The 17,157-nt window shown below is 44.8% G+C and overlaps 2 protein-coding genes across 2 annotated transcripts; both read left to right on the top strand.

Moving 5' to 3' along the window:
- Nucleotides 1-4,303: 4,303 nt before the first annotated feature.
- LOC144727473 (cystatin-C-like) lies at nucleotides 4,304-9,376 on the top strand. The gene is made up of 3 exons (XM_078606330.1): nucleotides 4,304-4,861; nucleotides 6,719-6,829; nucleotides 7,712-9,376. The coding sequence occupies exons 1-3, from the start codon at nucleotides 4,595-4,597 to the stop codon at nucleotides 7,799-7,801; spliced, it is 468 nt and encodes a 155-aa protein (XP_078462456.1). The 5' UTR covers nucleotides 4,304-4,594; the 3' UTR covers nucleotides 7,802-9,376.
- Nucleotides 9,377-9,966: 590 nt separating this feature from the next.
- On the top strand, nucleotides 9,967-16,768 carry LOC144727474 (cystatin-POGU1-like). The gene is made up of 3 exons (XM_078606331.1): nucleotides 9,967-10,453; nucleotides 15,326-15,436; nucleotides 16,358-16,768. Exons 1-3 carry the CDS (start codon nucleotides 10,235-10,237, stop codon nucleotides 16,433-16,435), a joined length of 408 nt encoding a protein of 135 aa, XP_078462457.1. The 5' UTR covers nucleotides 9,967-10,234; the 3' UTR covers nucleotides 16,436-16,768.
- The last annotated feature ends 389 nt before the right edge of the window (nucleotides 16,769-17,157 follow it).

Raw genomic sequence — 17,157 nt, 5'->3', positions numbered from 1 at the left:
GCAAAGTTAAAGACATACAATGTTTTCTCTGTGATGACATATGATTTATTGGAACTGTAAAAGTGTTTAATAATCCTTAACCACATATAAATTAATTCTATAAGCACTTGATCTCAAAGCTTGCCTAATAACCTTAGGGGTATTACTGTATGTGTCGTTGCAAGTTTTGTGTACAACATAAATACGTACGGCCATGGTAACAAAACAAAGGTTTGCTTCATAGCTGGAGATGCATTAATGCACGCTTGTGAATATTTCTGCTGCATCTTTCTAATCTTACAAAATCTGACTTGATTAGAACCTATTACTTATTAATTTCCGAGTGATTGTAAAACTCTTATTGACCATTTCTAGTCCAGTATCTGTAGAGTTGCTCTCCCAAAATCTGAACCAGTCACGGGAACGCTGCATCCTCCATCACCAAGCTGCTCTGACCAGCGTGGTGAAGTGTGGTCAAACAAGACCCATGACCGACACACGACGTGGGGAGGACATAATCCAGCAGTCCTTTGACCAAGGACTGAAAATTATAAAATTAGTACCATGAACAATCTCTAAACACCAACAAGGGTTCTTTAGCAAGTGTATTAATTAAACATGTCACTCTGTCGTTAGTTTCGTTCACCTGTCATAAATAACTTAAAAGATTAAATACAAATTTAATGAATATGTTGTACAGTGCTACTAAGTGTTACCGAGTAGAAACTCATATCAGGAGGGTCTTGCTTAGGATGCTCGTAGTGTTACCACCTGTCTTGACTTGTCCAAAACCTTTCTACTTTTTTGTGTATTAATACACAACTAATAATACACAACTCAATGCATTTAGATCTACTTCTCTCCTGATCCAGTGTAGCGAGATATTCATTATATTTTCTCGTTGCTTTGTACCTCAGAGGTAACACCTTCGATATTTGGCCAAACTTGTTTTTTTTTACGTGGAAGGAAACCGGTGTGAATAAAGAAAAATTAACCCGTAAAAACAAAGTTTTTCACTATAAATCCTTTATATGCGTGGCGGCTAGAGTCCTCTCGTCCTCTGGCTTGAGTTGGCTGCCACCTATGGGTCAGATGATTGCCTGCCACCATTAAGCAATTGGTAATTAAATATTATTTAATTTTTCCTAAAAAGTGTAAAATTTTGGAAAAAGATTTTCACGAAAATAAATTGTCACGCACAACGAGTCTGTGTGCAAAATGCCAGCTCGATTGGATCACGGGAAGTGGGTTAAAAAACGACCGAAAGATTTGCACGGTCGTAAGCGCGCAAGCAAGCAAGCAAGTGAACTTAATATAAAGGATTTAAAAAGCGATGCAAATGAGGGGAAAGCACTCAAACTGTCGTTCTTCCACACAGCCCCCTCGTTGCCCTGCTAGTGCAGGTTATCACACGCAATACAGTATTGTGCATACCCATAACGCCATCTCTGCACGACCCACCAACCCTCGGATTCCAAGAACACAGGATGAGATGTTACTATCCTTTGTGCAAGCACTTCCAAGAGTTCATGAACAGTGAGCCTGGTGACATTTGGGGAGCGCATCGTCAGTAGTGAACCTTTGGTTCCTAGGGTGTTTCGGCCTTTCACACTATACACCCTCCCCAAAGGCGGCCAGCGACAGGGTGATCAATCCTAACGCCATCTCTGCACGACCCACCAACCCTCGAAGTCAACTCAATAAAAGTTCGTAGCAATACGCCAGAGTACAAGTCCTTGTAATACCCATAGGTGACTGTGTCAACCATTTCTTGCCATTCCCAACACCGCCCTTTCCAAATACGCCTGAGCAAATATACAACAAGGGTACCTTTCAACTACAGCATTCCAAGGATTCTATGTCCGTGGTATAGATGTTTGCAGCAATATGTTTATAAAGCCTGCTAGCACCTTGACAAAAAGGGGACAAAATGATCAAAATCATGAACGTTAACCGCTCGGCAAATGTGCCAGAAATATGAAGCCGATGCTTAAAATGGTGAGGCCACGTGTAGCATATGTTTTATGTATATAATTACTATCTGCTAGTAGTAATATTACATGAAGTATGTTGCTGGTTTGGGAGTTTATTGCAGGACAAAGTGTATTTAATTCTTTGCATGTAAGTCTTCTTTTTCCTGGAATTTGCTCCACTTATTTTGGGTATGCCTTCCTGGGTCCTCTCTATCCACTCGTTCCTGTCCTGGGCCATCTCCACATCTTCTCAAGTCCTGCAAATGCCCCTGGGTTCACCACTTCAAACCGCCCCTTTCCACTTCGGCCTCTCGATCTCCACCCTGACGTTTCCATGTTTGTTACCTTTTATCTGATGCTGTTTTCCTCTCTCATGACACGTCCTAGCCATAAATTCGTACCAAGACTCTTGCTACCGACAATGCTTATAAAATCCTTGCCTAAACATATACATTTGTGCCAAAGTGTGCAGTTATTTCCCCACTAGTCCTGCCACCTGTAAATGTAGTAGCTTTAGTTGTTTTGGGAAATTACTGTGATTAAGTAACACAAAACTAATCGATTTGATACTACTGTACAACATTAAAAAGTGCTGCAAGCTAAAAAAGAATTATAATACCACATTGTTTTTAAAAGATACTCATTACACTGGTCAGTGCTGGATTTAAAGGTGTGCACCACCACTTCCAGGCTGATGAAAACTATTGTCCTGTAATGTCTGTGGTAAGCACTTGTATTGTATGATTAAATGTAAACTGTATGCACTCTAGCACGTGGAGACACACTGATTTAAATAATGTGCCTCTTAACTTCAAATAGCAAATGCAAAACAAACAGGTGCGACGTGCTGAAATGTTTCAGCAAATTAAGAGAACTATTTATAAGGTCATTATCGGCTTGACCACTTAGAGTGTAATTACTTTGATATCTTAATTGCATCCGACAGCATTCATGTTAAGCTGAATGACGTATGTGTGTGTGTGTACTTGACGGGGAGTTTGACTTTGAAAGCAAGACTCCTCCCATAGAAGTTGCGCTTCATTCACTTTGGTGCAGTGTCAAGAGGCATGCCTCCATTTTGGAACAAAAGGTGAGAAAGGTCAAACATCTAAATGTCTTCACTTACTCGAGTGCCGCTAAGTTTCATGACTGTCGCCATTGTTCCGGATTTACACAACTGCCTGGTGGTGTTAGCAACGCTGAAATTAAGAGATTCTTGGCGAAACCCATGGAATTTTTTTTTAATTAAATGTATCAACGGTCTTAACTGGGAAAAGGTGGACCTAAATATCGACAGCAGAGAGGGTTTAACAAATACACAATGGTACGTCATCACATTAGTGTACATTAGTGGCTGGGGAACACATTGTCGTGTGTTTGTGTGTGTTGTAGCAGGGTTGTGATATTGTTATATGTTGCACAATAAAATGTACCAGTATTGTAGACATGTAGTACAGTACTGTACTCTATGATGCTAAACGAACACATGTAAGCGGTAACGTGCTGTGATTTTACTTATTCGTTTAGCCGGAAAGTTATTTTATGGTTATCACTACTGTACATCATTCTCCTCATACTTTCAAAATATATTTTTCATTGATGGGATCACAATTCCCTCTGTCAACACTCTAGCAGCCGCAATTTCTGATACTGACATGAACTAAAACGTGTCAGGCTTCTAATGCCCCCATTAAGCAGCCACATTTTCCATATTCAAATCAAATGGCCCCACCAAAATCGGGGTAGGGTGAAGCTTGAGAAAGCTGAAATTTGTTACAAATGTGGTGGGGTTGATGCTTTTACTTTAGCGTCTTTATTTGTATTTAACTGGTCCCCTCCCCCCCAAAATGGGGGAGGCGAGGTAACTCGCATTTCTAGAAAGAACGATTTCTATAACGCAATGAAATATTTTTGTGATCTGTGGATATTTTCTGATGTCGCGCCCCTAAGTGTCGTGCTGTCACTCCGTCTAGTTCATGTCGTGTTTACCTTCATCATACATCTTTTACTGTGTTTGTAAAGTACTGCAATAGAACAACGTGTTGGGTTCTAAACTATATATTTAAAAAATATGCTGCCAACTTTAATAATTATATAACATAATTTTAGGCCAAAGTTAATTGCTGTATGTCTCGTGTCTCTCTGGGGAACTTGCACTGCTGAGAAATAACTGCAATGTCAACCCGTGTTGTCTTCAGCACTTGAATGGCACCTTTAGATGCGAATCGTACGCACTAGAAGCACAAGGGAGAGACACACATTCATTTGACAGAGTTAATTTCACCGGTCAAAGCCTTGTTGGTTATGTTTGACAAACAAGTCCTACGGGTTTGAAAAGTTTGAGCAAACGCGGGTGGCTTGTGTAATGTCACACCTCGTTTGTCCACATATTTGTTATTGGGCGTCTTGATTTTATCAGACTGCGCAAAGTCAAGCGGCTGACGTCCGCCGACGACGCAGCGCTGTTCCAGGAAGCTCACGCGGCTGTAAAGCACCAAACCCCCCACGGACTGGCGCTCCGAAATCGCCTTAGCGCACTTTAAAAAGGGCAATTTAATTCCCAGTAATACCACACGACGAGGACGACAACAACAACAACCACACGCCACGAGCCCAGCAAAGTCGAGCCAACAAGCCCCAAGATGCCTTCGCTCGCTCGCGTGATGCTGCTTTGCTTCACGGTGGCCGCCTTCGTCCCGGACTTGACGCAGCAGCAGCAGGAGGACGAGGAGCTGCAGGACGACCCCATCGAGCTGCAGCCGCAGCCGCTGCTTGGAGGCGTCCTGTCCATCGGGGTGGACAACGCCGAGATGAAGATGCTGCTGGACAAGGCGGTGGCGAAGCTGAACGCCGAGAGCGACGGCGCCACGTGGGAGACTGTGGACGAGATCTTGGCGGCGGAGCGGCAGGTGCGTGATGCCGTCGGCTGGTTGGTCGGAGAGAGATTGTGCACATCGACAGGCGTGTGTGTGTCTGTGTGTATATGTGTGTGTCTGTGTGTGTGTGTCTATGTGTCTGTGTGTATATGTGTGTGTCTGTGTGTCTATGTGTGTGTGTCTGTGTGTGTGTCTCTGTGTGTCTGTGTGTGTCTATGTGTGTCTATGTGTGTCTGTGTGTGTGTGTCTATGTGTGTGTGTGTCTATGTGTGTGTGTCTATGTGTGTTTCTGTGTGTATATGTGTGTGTGTCTATGTGTGTCTATGTGTCTATGTGTGTGTCTATGTGTGTGTCTATGTGTGTGTCTGTGAGAAGTGTGTATGCTAATGCGCGTGTTAACCATCGTCACACTTAGGGGAGACAAAGGCGGCCGGGCGTGGTGCGAGCCACCCACCCACCCTGACTCGCTCACAGCCCTTCCCCCGACTGTTCAGGCTACACGACGTGGTGCTCTTCGTCTTGCTCGTGTGTGTGGTAGCCGTGTGGTCGAGGGATGGCTCCCTATTGCTCAACCCACGTTATTCTGCATGTCGATGATCTGGTGATTGCTGCTCACTCAAAGGAGGAGTTGGAGACGCTGCTGCTGAGACTGGAGCGTGCCATTAAGAGGTTTGGGGTTTTACCATCAGCCCAGCCAAAACTTAGCACCTGCCTGGGTATTTTGTACCATCGGACACTCCACCCCCACAACTCCCAATCGGTGATGGGGCAGTAGTGGAGAGAGTGGAGAGTTTCCCTGGCACCTGCTGGGTCTGCCCCGTGGCCTCCTGCCAGCAGACGTTTGACATTTAACGTGGCCTCAACATGCACCTAGCCTGGCACAAGCGCCGTGGTGCCGACACCGCCACTTAGTGGCGAATGGCTGTTGTTGCCCCGGGATTTCGGCATCTGTGCGTGCAGGGGGGGGCAGGGAGTTGATTCGTGCCCACCAACTCTGGTCCCGGTAATGTGTTGAGCCTTTGCTGCGGTATTCGTCTAAGTACTCTGACAGTACTGAGAGGCCCAGTCTTATTAGCATTATGTATTTATATATCCGTGTTTGTGCTACAGTGGGAGAGGTGGGAACCCGAGATAGCGAGAATTATTTTGATATACGATCAGATTAGCCGGTGTGTTTTTACGCGTACTGAACTGTATACTGCATGAGTGTATCGTCTGGTATTTTGAATGTGAATGTACAGGGATTTGGACCGGGCCCACCTCCGATCAACACCACACCCCATATCATCTCTAGAGTACATTCACTGTAATAATTAAGAGACAATCACAATAACTTCATAAACGCTGTGTCAGCCACAATTGTGCCTTTTATGAGACCGTACAGTACTGCAATGTTCCAATAACTCAATGACAGGGCGCATCAAAGGCGGCTCAATGAGTCGTCATGTACGCATCACTCTTTGAATGCTGTTGCATTATGGACGTACTTTACTACATACAATGCACTTAATGTGTCATGTGTTTTGTATGTTACGGTAAAGTGAATATGTGAGTGGAGTGGTTGTTGGTGTGCATGTGGCTCTGCAGTATGTACATGTGTACAGGGTGGTTCAGATGTATTGTGACCCCCCCAATTAATTGACCCCTAACATGTTTCCTTTGCATATTAATGTCTCTTTTAAATAAACTTTACTTAAAATATTAAGTTCTAGAGAATGCAATGGGGGTGGGGGGTCACAAGACACCTGGACCACCCTGTACTGTATGTTGAACTTCTTTTGCACCGTACGTAACCCGACCGCGCTAATCGGAGGTGCGGTGTGCCAGCAGCATGCTCCAGTGTAAGTAAATCGATGCATTTCCTCTAAACCATGTTTATTTTTTTACCAGGTTATCAACGGAATCCGCTATGCGGTCAAAGTCCAGCTGAGAGAAACAAAATGCCCCAAATCTGAAGCCCTGGAAATCTGCGAGACCTCCACTGACACCAGCATCGGAAAGGTGCAGTCATTTTGTATAACTAAAGTACAAGTACGGCACGATTCCATTGAATAACTAAATAAACACACTCAAGTTGAATTTAGGTGGTGAATACGTTACCACAGAGGTTCCCAATACAACAGTAACATCAATTGCCGTGTAAAATGCATAACGGGTCACGTATTAAGACACTTAAACACATTCCACATTTGTCATTCGCACTGGATGACAGGAGAACAGGGGGGAGGGGGGGGGATGCTATCGCCGTGTCAATGCAAATGCAGAGGTCGCTGATTTCGATCTCCCCGCGTGGCGGTTTAGCCATTGGTGCACGCTACTTAAATCCACCCCCGCCTCTCTTTCCCAGCAATATCAGAATCAGCGTCTTTATCTTTTTAAACTGGAGGAATCCGATGAGCTATCAAGCTGTTTTTTTTCACGGATGTCCAACATGAATGTGTACTCCACAGTCGACCTCGGCAGTTCTCCGTGTGGTGGGGTAAAGTGTGGGTACTCTCACATCTGTCAAGGCGTTTGGCCAGTGTGTATATAGAGTAGGCTAATTACCCCCTTGGGATACTGTCCAGAGCTCCGTCTTAGAGGTCCTTCCACCAGTAGGAGCTCGATCAAGCAGTTTCAGAGCTGCACCTTTACCTTTTATAATGGAGCTAGGTATATTATAAGCAATACTTCATTATGTAGTATATTGTAACAGGGAAACATCTCAAACATAACTCTTAAAATGAACTTTCATTGTGGTCATTGTTGAAAACAACCTACCACTGTAAGTATATAGTTCTACTTAAAGGTAATGGTAGTGGTGAACATTGCGAAATTGAGTTGGTTATGATCTTGTCCTAAAATTGAACATATATTTTAACTGTTTTGTGTGTATTGTTCCAGACCTCCATCTGTATTGTGGAAATGGTTGACCGACCATGGGAGCCGGAACTGGAAGTTGAGAAGATGTGTAATTTAGACAACATGAATTAACCTGCATTCTGTAGGCATCATGACTTCATGAGCCATACACCACCGCACAGGCTATGCTAATCATATGCTTTATATTCCTATTGCGATTTCTGAACATTTCTGACCATTACCCGGACAAAATTATAATACATTTAAGGGTCTTATCAGTAATCATTAAAATTTGATTCACTTTTAAATTAAACTTTGATTCTGAAACATTTTTGTTATTTTAAGTGGTGTGATAACTTTGGATGTGGGGATGCCTTCAGCAGTGCATTGCTCATGGCTGATGATGCTGCTGACTGATACGCCACTATATCGTGCATAGTGGCAGCAATTCGATCAAAATATAAATATTGGTTTTAATTGTGCTGTACTTATTGTATCCTGTAATTTTTGCGTAATCATACTTCATCCAGAACGGCGACGCCTTCTTCCAGAAGCGAACTGACAAAGGGCTGTAAAATTAAAAATCTTGCCCAAAACATAACACCAGAGGCGTTTGGACAGTACCGTGTCTACAGTATTTAGTGCAAATACCAAATGTATTAAATATTGGGGAGTATGTGGGATCTTCAATGGCTGTCGGGGCCTTATGAACCAATTACAAAATGTCTTACAACCCGTTGTTAATCCACTGCTGGATGAATGCCTCACGACATGTTAGTCTTGGGGGCTGCTTGAAAATTGAAAATATCGTAAGTATAAATGCAAGAATGTACTTAAAAAGGCATTTTCCCACTTAACTTGATTGTCCTATCGGCATCATGTCGTGAGATGAAGTGTCCTGTTGGCTTTCTCGCAGAGCATTGCCACCCATATTGTTTTAAAACATCCCATGGAAGTGGATATAGAGCTATCTTTGAGACCCCTTCGTTTGAACTGATCCACAGAGTAGAGCTCTTACCACTCTCCCATACGAGAATAATGTTGATCACGACAGTCAAGCCGGTATATTCTACAGTATTTCAATTCTATTCTCAGATCTAGAATTTATCCAAATTAAGTGCAAACCCAAGTTTGATTTGATGGCTTTTTTGCATGTGCAGTTATTGGTGACCGGCATCGCTTAAGTTCTCAATATTTTCTGGGTCTCTAGTAAGCGTGTGAGGAGTACTGCCGGAGGTATACTGGATGTGGTGTGCTGATTGCAGAATATCCGAGTTACTGACTTGGACAAACCTGTTCGACATTAAACCGCAGTGACCAGGTTGAGACTGACCGGATTCGATCCCAGGATCTCAGCGGCATCATCTCAGTACTTGGACATGAGCCACCCTGCCACATCAGAATGTGATTTCATTGATGAAATTATCAATGTGTACATGACTAAACCAGCCATCACGAGGTTGCTTATTTACAGACTTTGTGATTTTCTTGTTGGCTTTCTGTTATTTTGGTTTTGCTAAAGAATACTGCCAGTGACACTCCACACAAACAAATGTAAACATTTATGACAATGTGTGCAGACTCAGACACTGTGGTTTTACTTTGCGATTGATTTACCTGCAACATCCTTCTCTGGTTATACATTACTCTTCTCGATATTTCTTCATTTTCTAATTTAATATACTGCAATAAAGCTAATGCTCACAATTTCCATGTCTTTCAGTTATATAGCATCATGATCAACTGATTTAGAGTTTGTGAGGCCAATCACAGTTTCCCAGTTTTAGATGGTCAAAAATGCCATCTTCAAACAAATTAGCCATTTGGGCCCCCATAATATGGGGGGGGGGAATGAACTTTCACTTCCAGAATAGTTAAAAGCTGAAATTTGGCCCAAAAAACAATTTAGTTGAATCAACTCCTATAACCAGTGAAATTCAAAACCAATTTTCAAATGTACATAACGACTATTGTGGAGCTAATACAATCCTCTATGTTACAGCTGATACAGTATATACATACTGTATTAGAGAATCTTCATGGTGGTGGAAATTGTGTTAAAGAGGGGTAGACGTAACCCAGAAAACATTGAACATTTAGTCTATGTCAGTCCGATGGTTTCCCAATTGCATGGCAACGTTTACTCAAAGTTACATATTTGGGCAATAATTTGCACAGTACAAGTAAACTTGTTTTGTTTTTATCAGTTTCGCACACACGCAATTTCTCTTCGCCAGCGTGAGCAATTCCAGTAAATGATGAAGAAAAAAAGTGCCACATGTGCGAAATCCTTTTATAATATTTATTATTAAAAAAGTGACCGCGTGGAACCCGCCCTGCCCCGGAAGGACAAAAGGGGTCCTGATCTGTCCGGACGTGCACACAAACCACCCCGCCGCTGCCGCTGCTGCTGTTGTACCGCATCAGCTGGTGGCTTGATATCACCCAACAACAACAACCAGCCACTCGCTCTCTCTCTCTCACCGCCTCCGTCTCGCCCGAGTTGGGGGCACATTTGTAAAGAGCGAAGCAAGAGAAGTTGAAGTCCGTCCGAGGCGACCCGAGATGATTCCGAGCGGTCGTGCGCTGTGGCTGCTGCTGCTGCTGCTGTGCGTGGCGGTGGTGGCGGTGCGGGGAGAGAGGATGACGGGAGGGTTCCAGAAGCTCAGCCGCAACAACGCGGAGGTGCAGGAGATCGTCGCCCAGGCCATGCAGAAGCTCAACGACGAGTCGGACAGCCCCACGTGGCAGAAGGCCGACAGAGTTGTCAGAGCCAAGTCGCAGGTGGGGCAGCGTGCAGGTGGTGTCTGTCACTCTGTGTGTGAATGTCTTCTAAGAGCGGCACGGTTTGTGTTGTTGTTGTTGTCTCGTGCAGATGATGCGTTCTGGGTTACGCTGCTGGTCGAGTAGCACGCTTGGCTACGTATGGTGCGAAAGAAGCTCAGCAGACGGTCACGTGTGTCGAGTTGAATGCGTCTTGCCCGAGCTGCTGCTGCTGCTTCTTAAGAGTTTATTAAGAAACCACCACTTCTAGTACTCACCACTAGTACTCACCACCAGTACTCACCACCACCAGTACTCACCACTAGTACTCACCACTAGTACTCACCACCAGTACTCACCACCAGTACTCACCACCACTAGTACTCACCACTAGTACTCACCACTAGTACTCACCACCAGTGCTCACCACTAGTACTCACCACTAGTACTCACCACCAGTACTCACCACTAGTACTCACCACTAGTACTCACCACCAGTACTCACCACCAGTACTCACCACTAGTACTCACCACTAGTACTCACCACCAGTACTCACCACTAGTACTCACCACCAGTACTCACCACCAGTACTCACCACCAGTACTCACCACCAGTACTCACCACCAGTACTCACCACCAGTACTCACCACCAGTACTCACCACCAGTACTCACCACTAGTACTCACCACCAGTACTCACCACCAGTACTCACCACTAGTACTCACCACTAGTACTCACCACCAGTACTCACCACCAGTACTCACCACTAGTACTCACCACCAGTACTCACCACCAGTACTCACCACTAGTACTCACCACCAGTACTCACCACCAGTACTCACCACTAGTACTCACCACTAGTACTCACCACCAGTACTCACCACCAGTACTCACCACTAGTACTCACCACTAGTACTCACCACTAGTACTCACCACCAGTACTCACCACTAGTACTCACCACCAGTACTCACCACCACTAGTACTCACCACCAGTACTCACCACTAGTACTCACCACCAGTACTCACCACTAGTACTCACCACTAGTACTCACCACTAGTACTCACCACCAGTACTCACCACTAGTACTCACCACTAGTACTCACCACTAGTACTCACCACCAGTACTCACCACCAGTACTCACCACTAGTACTCACCACTAGTACTCACCACCACTAGTACTCACCACTAGTACTCACCACTAGTGCTCACCACTAGTACTCACCACTAGTACTCACCACTAGTGCTCACCACTAGTACTCACCACTAGTACTCACCACCAGTACTCACCACTAGTACTCACCACTAGTACTCACCACTAGTACTCACCACCAGTACTCACCACTAGTACTCACCACTAGTACTCACCACTAGTACTCACCACCAGTACTCACCACTAGTACTCACCACCAGTACTCACCACTAGTACTCACCACTAGTACTCACCACCAGTACTCACCACCACCAGTACTCACCACTAGTACTCACCACCAGTACTCACCACCAGTACTCACCACCAGTACTCACCACCACCAGTACTCACCACTAGTACTCACCACCAGTACTCACCACCACCAGTACTCACCACTAGTACTCACCACCACTAGTACTCACCACCACTAGTACTCACCACTAGTACTCACCACTAGTACTCACCACTAGTACTCACCACCACTAGTACTCACCACCACTAGTACTCACCACTAGTACTCACCACTAGTACTCACAGCGTGCATTGCGGCTTATCAAGTATTGAGTTTTGTTTTTAAAGCGATTTAGAATGTTTGTTTTTCTGCTGCTGCTGTTGTTTTGGTTTGCCCGAGCCCTGGTCTCGCGGAACAATGTTGTTGTGTTGTGATGGTGAACAATAGGGGGCACTGTTGTGATGGTGAACAATAGGGGCGCTGTTGTGTTGGTGAACAATAGGGGGCACTGTTGTGATGGTGAACAATAGGGGGCGTTGTTGTGATGGTGAACAATAGGGGCGCTGTTGTATTGGTGCACAATAGGGGGCACTGTTGTGTTGGTGAACAATAGAGGGCGTTGTTGTGATGGTGAACAATAGTGGGCGTTGTTGTGATGGTGAACAATAGGGGGCGTTGTTGTGATGGTGAACAATAGGGGCGCTGTTGTATTGGTGCACAATAGGGGGCACTGTTGTGTTGGTGAACAATAGAGGGCGTTGTTGTGATGGTGAACAATAGTGGGCGTTGTTGTGATGGTGAACAATAGGGGGCGTTGTTGTGATGGTGAACAATAGGGGGCGTTGTTGTGATGGTGAACAATAGGGGGCGCTGTTGTGATGGTGAACAATAGGGGCGTTGTTGTGTTAGTGGACAATAGGGGCGCTGTTGTGATGGTGAACAATAGGGGCGTTGTTGTGTTAGTGAACAATAGGGGCGCTGTTGTGATGGTGAACAATAGGGGCGTTGTTGTGTTAGTGAACAATAGGGGGCGTTGTTGTGATGGTGAACAATAGGGGCGTTGTTGTGTTAGTGAACAATGGGGGCGCTGTTGTGATGGTGAACAATAGGGGCGTTGTTGTGTTAGTGAACAATAGGGGCGTTGTTGTGATGGTGAACAATAGGGGGCGCTGTTGTGTTGGAGAACAATAGAGGGCGCTGTTGTGATGGTGAACAATAGGGGGCGCTGTTGTGATGGTGAACAATAGGGGCGTTGTTGTGTTAGTGAACAATAGTGGGCGTTGTTGTGATGGTGAACAATAGGGGGCGCTGTTGTGTTGGTGAACAATAGAGGGCGCTGTTGTGATGGTGAACAATAGGGGGCGCTGTTGTGATGGTGAACAATAGGGGGCGCTGTTGTGATGGTGAGCAATAGGGGGCGCTGTTGTGATGGTGAACAATAGGGGCGTTGTTGTGATGGTGAACAATAGGGGCGTTGTTGTGATGGTGAACAATAGGGGGCGTTGTTGTAATGGTGAACAATAGGGGCGCTGTTGTGATGGTGAACAATAGGGGCGTTGTTGTGATGGTGAACAATAGGGGCGCTGTTGTATTGGTGCACAATAGGGGGCACTGTTGTGTTGGTGAACAATAGAGGGCGTTGTTGTGTTGGTGAACAATAGGGGGCGTTGTTGTGATGGTGAACAATAGGGGGCGCTGTTGTGATGGTGAACAATAGGGGCGTTGTTGTGTTAGTGAACAATAGGGGCGCTGTTGTGATGGTGAACAATAGGGGCGTTGTTGTGTTAGTGAACAATAGGGGCGCTGTTGTGATGGTGAACAATAGGGGCGTTGTTGTGTTAGTGAACAATAGGGGGCGTTGTTGTGATGGTGAACAATAGGGGCGTTGTTGTGTTAGTGAACAATGGGGGCGCTGTTGTGATGGTGAACAATAGGGGCGTTGTTGTGTTAGTGAACAATAGGGGCGTTGTTGTGATGGTGAACAATAGGGGGCGCTGTTGTGTTGGAGAACAATAGAGGGCGCTGTTGTGATGGTGAACAATAGGGGGCGCTGTTGTGATGGTGAACAATAGGGGGCGCTGTTGTGATGGTGAACAATAGGGGCGTTGTTGTGATGGTGAACAATAGGGGCGCTGTTGTGATGGTGAACAATAGGGGGCGCTGTTGTGATGGTGAACAATAGGGGGCGCTGTTGTGATGGTGAGCAATAGGGGGCGCTGTTGTGATGGTGAACAATAGGGGCGTTGTTGTGATGGTGAACAATAGGGGGCGTTGTTGTAATGGTGAACAATAGGGGCGCTGTTGTGATGGTGAACAATAGGGGCGTTGTTGTGATGGTGAACAATAGAGGGCGTTGTTGTGATGGTGAACAATAGGGGGCGTTGTTGTAATGGTGAACAATAGGGGCGCTGTTGTGATGGTGAACAATAGGGGCGTTGTTGTGATGGTGAACAATAGAGGGCGTTGTTGTGATAGTGAACAATAGGGGCGTTGTTGTGATGGTGAACAATAGGGGCGTTGTTGTGATGGTGAACAATAGAGGGCGTTGTTGTGATAGTGAACAATAGGGGCGTTGTTGTGATGGTGAACAATAGGGGGCGCTGTTGTGATAGTGAACAATAGGGGCGTTGTTGTGATGGTGAACAATAGAGGGCGTTGTTGTGATAGTGAACAATAGGGGCGTTGTTGTGATGGTGAACAATAGGGGCGTTGTTGTGATGGTGAACAATAGAGGGCGTTGTTGTGATAGTGAACAATAGGGGCGTTGTTGTGATAGTGAACAATAGGGGCGCTGTTGTGATGGTGAACAATAGAGGGCGTTGTTGTGATAGTGAACAATAGGGGCGTTGTTGTGATAGTGAACAATAGGGGCGCTGTTGTGATGGTGAACAATAGAGGGCGTTGTTGTGATAGTGAACAATAGGGGCGTTGTTGTGATGGTGAACAATAGGGGCGTTGTTGTGATGGTGAACAATAGAGGGCGTTGTTGTGATAGTGAACAATAGGGGCGTTGTTGTGATAGTGAACAATAGGGGCGTTGTTGTGATGGTGAACAATAGGGGGCGCTGTTGTGATAGTGAACAATAGGGGCGTTGTTGTGATAGTGAACAATAGGGGCGTTGTTGTGATGGTGAACAATAGAGGGCGTTGTTGTGATAGTGAACAATAGGGGCGTTGTTGTGATAGTGAACAATAGGGGCGTTGTTGTGATGGTGAACAATAGAGGGCGTTGTTGTGATAGTGAACAATAGGGGCGTTGTTGTGATAGTGAACAATAGGGGCGTTGTTGTGATGGTGAACAATAGGGGGCGTTGTTGTGATGGTGAACAATAGGGGGCGTTGTCGTGTTGTGATGCTTCTGCAGTGCTCTGCAGTAATTCTGCTTCGCGTATTTTAAACTTCTGATGTTGGCTCTGATATTTTAGATTCTACCTGTGTATTTGTCTCTTATGTGTGCATTTTATTCAGGTTGTCAGTGGCATACGTTACTTGATCACAGTGAAGCTGAGAGAAACAAACTGCCCCAAATCTCAAAGCCCTGACGACTGCTCAACGTACAACTCGGTCAATGCTGGCAAGGTAATCATCAGTGGAGCAATCTACATTGAATAAACGTGGGATTCATTAGTACTGTACATATTCGCTGCAAAAGTTTGTTTAGTAAACATCAATATTAAAAAGACACAAATACACGTTTCTCACTCGTAAACGTGATATTTTTTTCAGCTTAAGTATAGGAATGCGAATACATTAACGACATAAAAAGATACATTCACTAAAATAGATAGGCCATGCATTGTCAGTTACAAATGTTGTTTGGCTTTCACCACTGGTCAGTGTGAGTTGGTGAACGTGGCCCCACAACCAGTTCAGATGTCACGTGCCACTGATGTCAGCCACAGACAGTAATCAAACTCAGGTTGCTGGGCTTATATATAGCATATTTACTTCACCACTTCACCTGAAGTCCACCCCAGCAGTAGACTGCACCATGTTATACTATTGTGTACAGAATGGATGGGTAACGTTTAATGGCAGCAGTAAAAAAGCAACGAAAATTGGAAGTGAATTATGCACCGGGTTAATGTTAAATATTCTGAGTATTGAAATTTTTCACAACACAAGGTAAAGGTTCAGCCCTGCAACTTCTTGCTTATGCCATTGCTGGTGAATGGGCCTCTACGGGAGAAAGCTCTAGAGAACTCCCGGAGAGTATTCATGGCCTACTCTTCCACACCCATCCTGCCGATTTACGAACTATGGTGTACCCATTTATATTGCTGGGTGGTCAAAGGTGGGGGGGGGATTTAAGAAACTTGCACTTTTTTTAAACTGCTACGCTGAGATATTGTTCCGGCGACCTCCTGGATTGCAAGTCCAGTGTGCTAACCCTTACACCAGGGCAGCATCCTGGGCACAACAATTTTCATTCACCATATGCTGGTATTCATGTTGAATTTTCCATCTGTGGTTAAAATTGGTTTTTTTTGCGTGTCCTAGTCTATGGTCTGTGAACTGGACATCTGGAGCCAACCTTGGATGGATTTTCTGAGAGTTCTCAAGAAATGCCCTCAGTGAAGATTGTGGCATCCATCCTGTGTAAATCACAAAACCGCTTGACCTCGTCTCACAGTGTGTGGTCTTTGTAGTTCTAAATGATTAGAAAAGCTGTTCTATAACCTCAAGCTTTATTCCCAACCGCATCTTATCCTTGTTTCCTGAAAATGATCTGTCACCCAACTAACTTAGAGCTATCTTCTTAATACAAACACAAGCATTGCAAGCATATATCTAACATGGTGTTACGTAACTATATTTTGCTCAAATACAATAATTAGCATGTATTTTGCTCCGTTCTTAGGCAGTATTATACACTAATAATTCTGAATTTGAAATAAAATGTTGATCTTATTTTTCTGTTCGAGTAATATTTTTTGGTACAGTTTTTTTAAAGGGTCACAAATACAGTGAGACTTGTCATCCATTGCCCTCACATCCATCCATAAATTCTAATTCCAAGGGTCCGGCCAATCAAATGTTTTCCCAATATCAAGGATTGACATGGCTAAACTGACGATAAACTAAACTTTTATTTGACCAGGTAAGGCCCACAGAGCCATATAGATATTTTTCAGAAGCAACCTGGCCACAAATGACCACTCAACAAAGTGGCTTATCGCGTGGAATTGTATAGCAGCCAAATGCTATAAACGCATCTTTCTAAATGTGGAGGGAAAAAAACAGGAAAATCCACGTAACCTTGAGAGAACATGTCAGGATTGAACCTACGACCTCTGGTA

This window comes from Lampetra planeri, chromosome 25 (genome assembly GCF_965212315.1).
Source record: "Lampetra planeri chromosome 25, kcLamPlan1.2.h2, whole genome shotgun sequence".
Taxonomy (NCBI): domain Eukaryota; kingdom Metazoa; phylum Chordata; class Hyperoartia; order Petromyzontiformes; family Petromyzontidae; genus Lampetra; species Lampetra planeri.
This window is presented reverse-complemented; position numbering and strand designations above follow the sequence as displayed.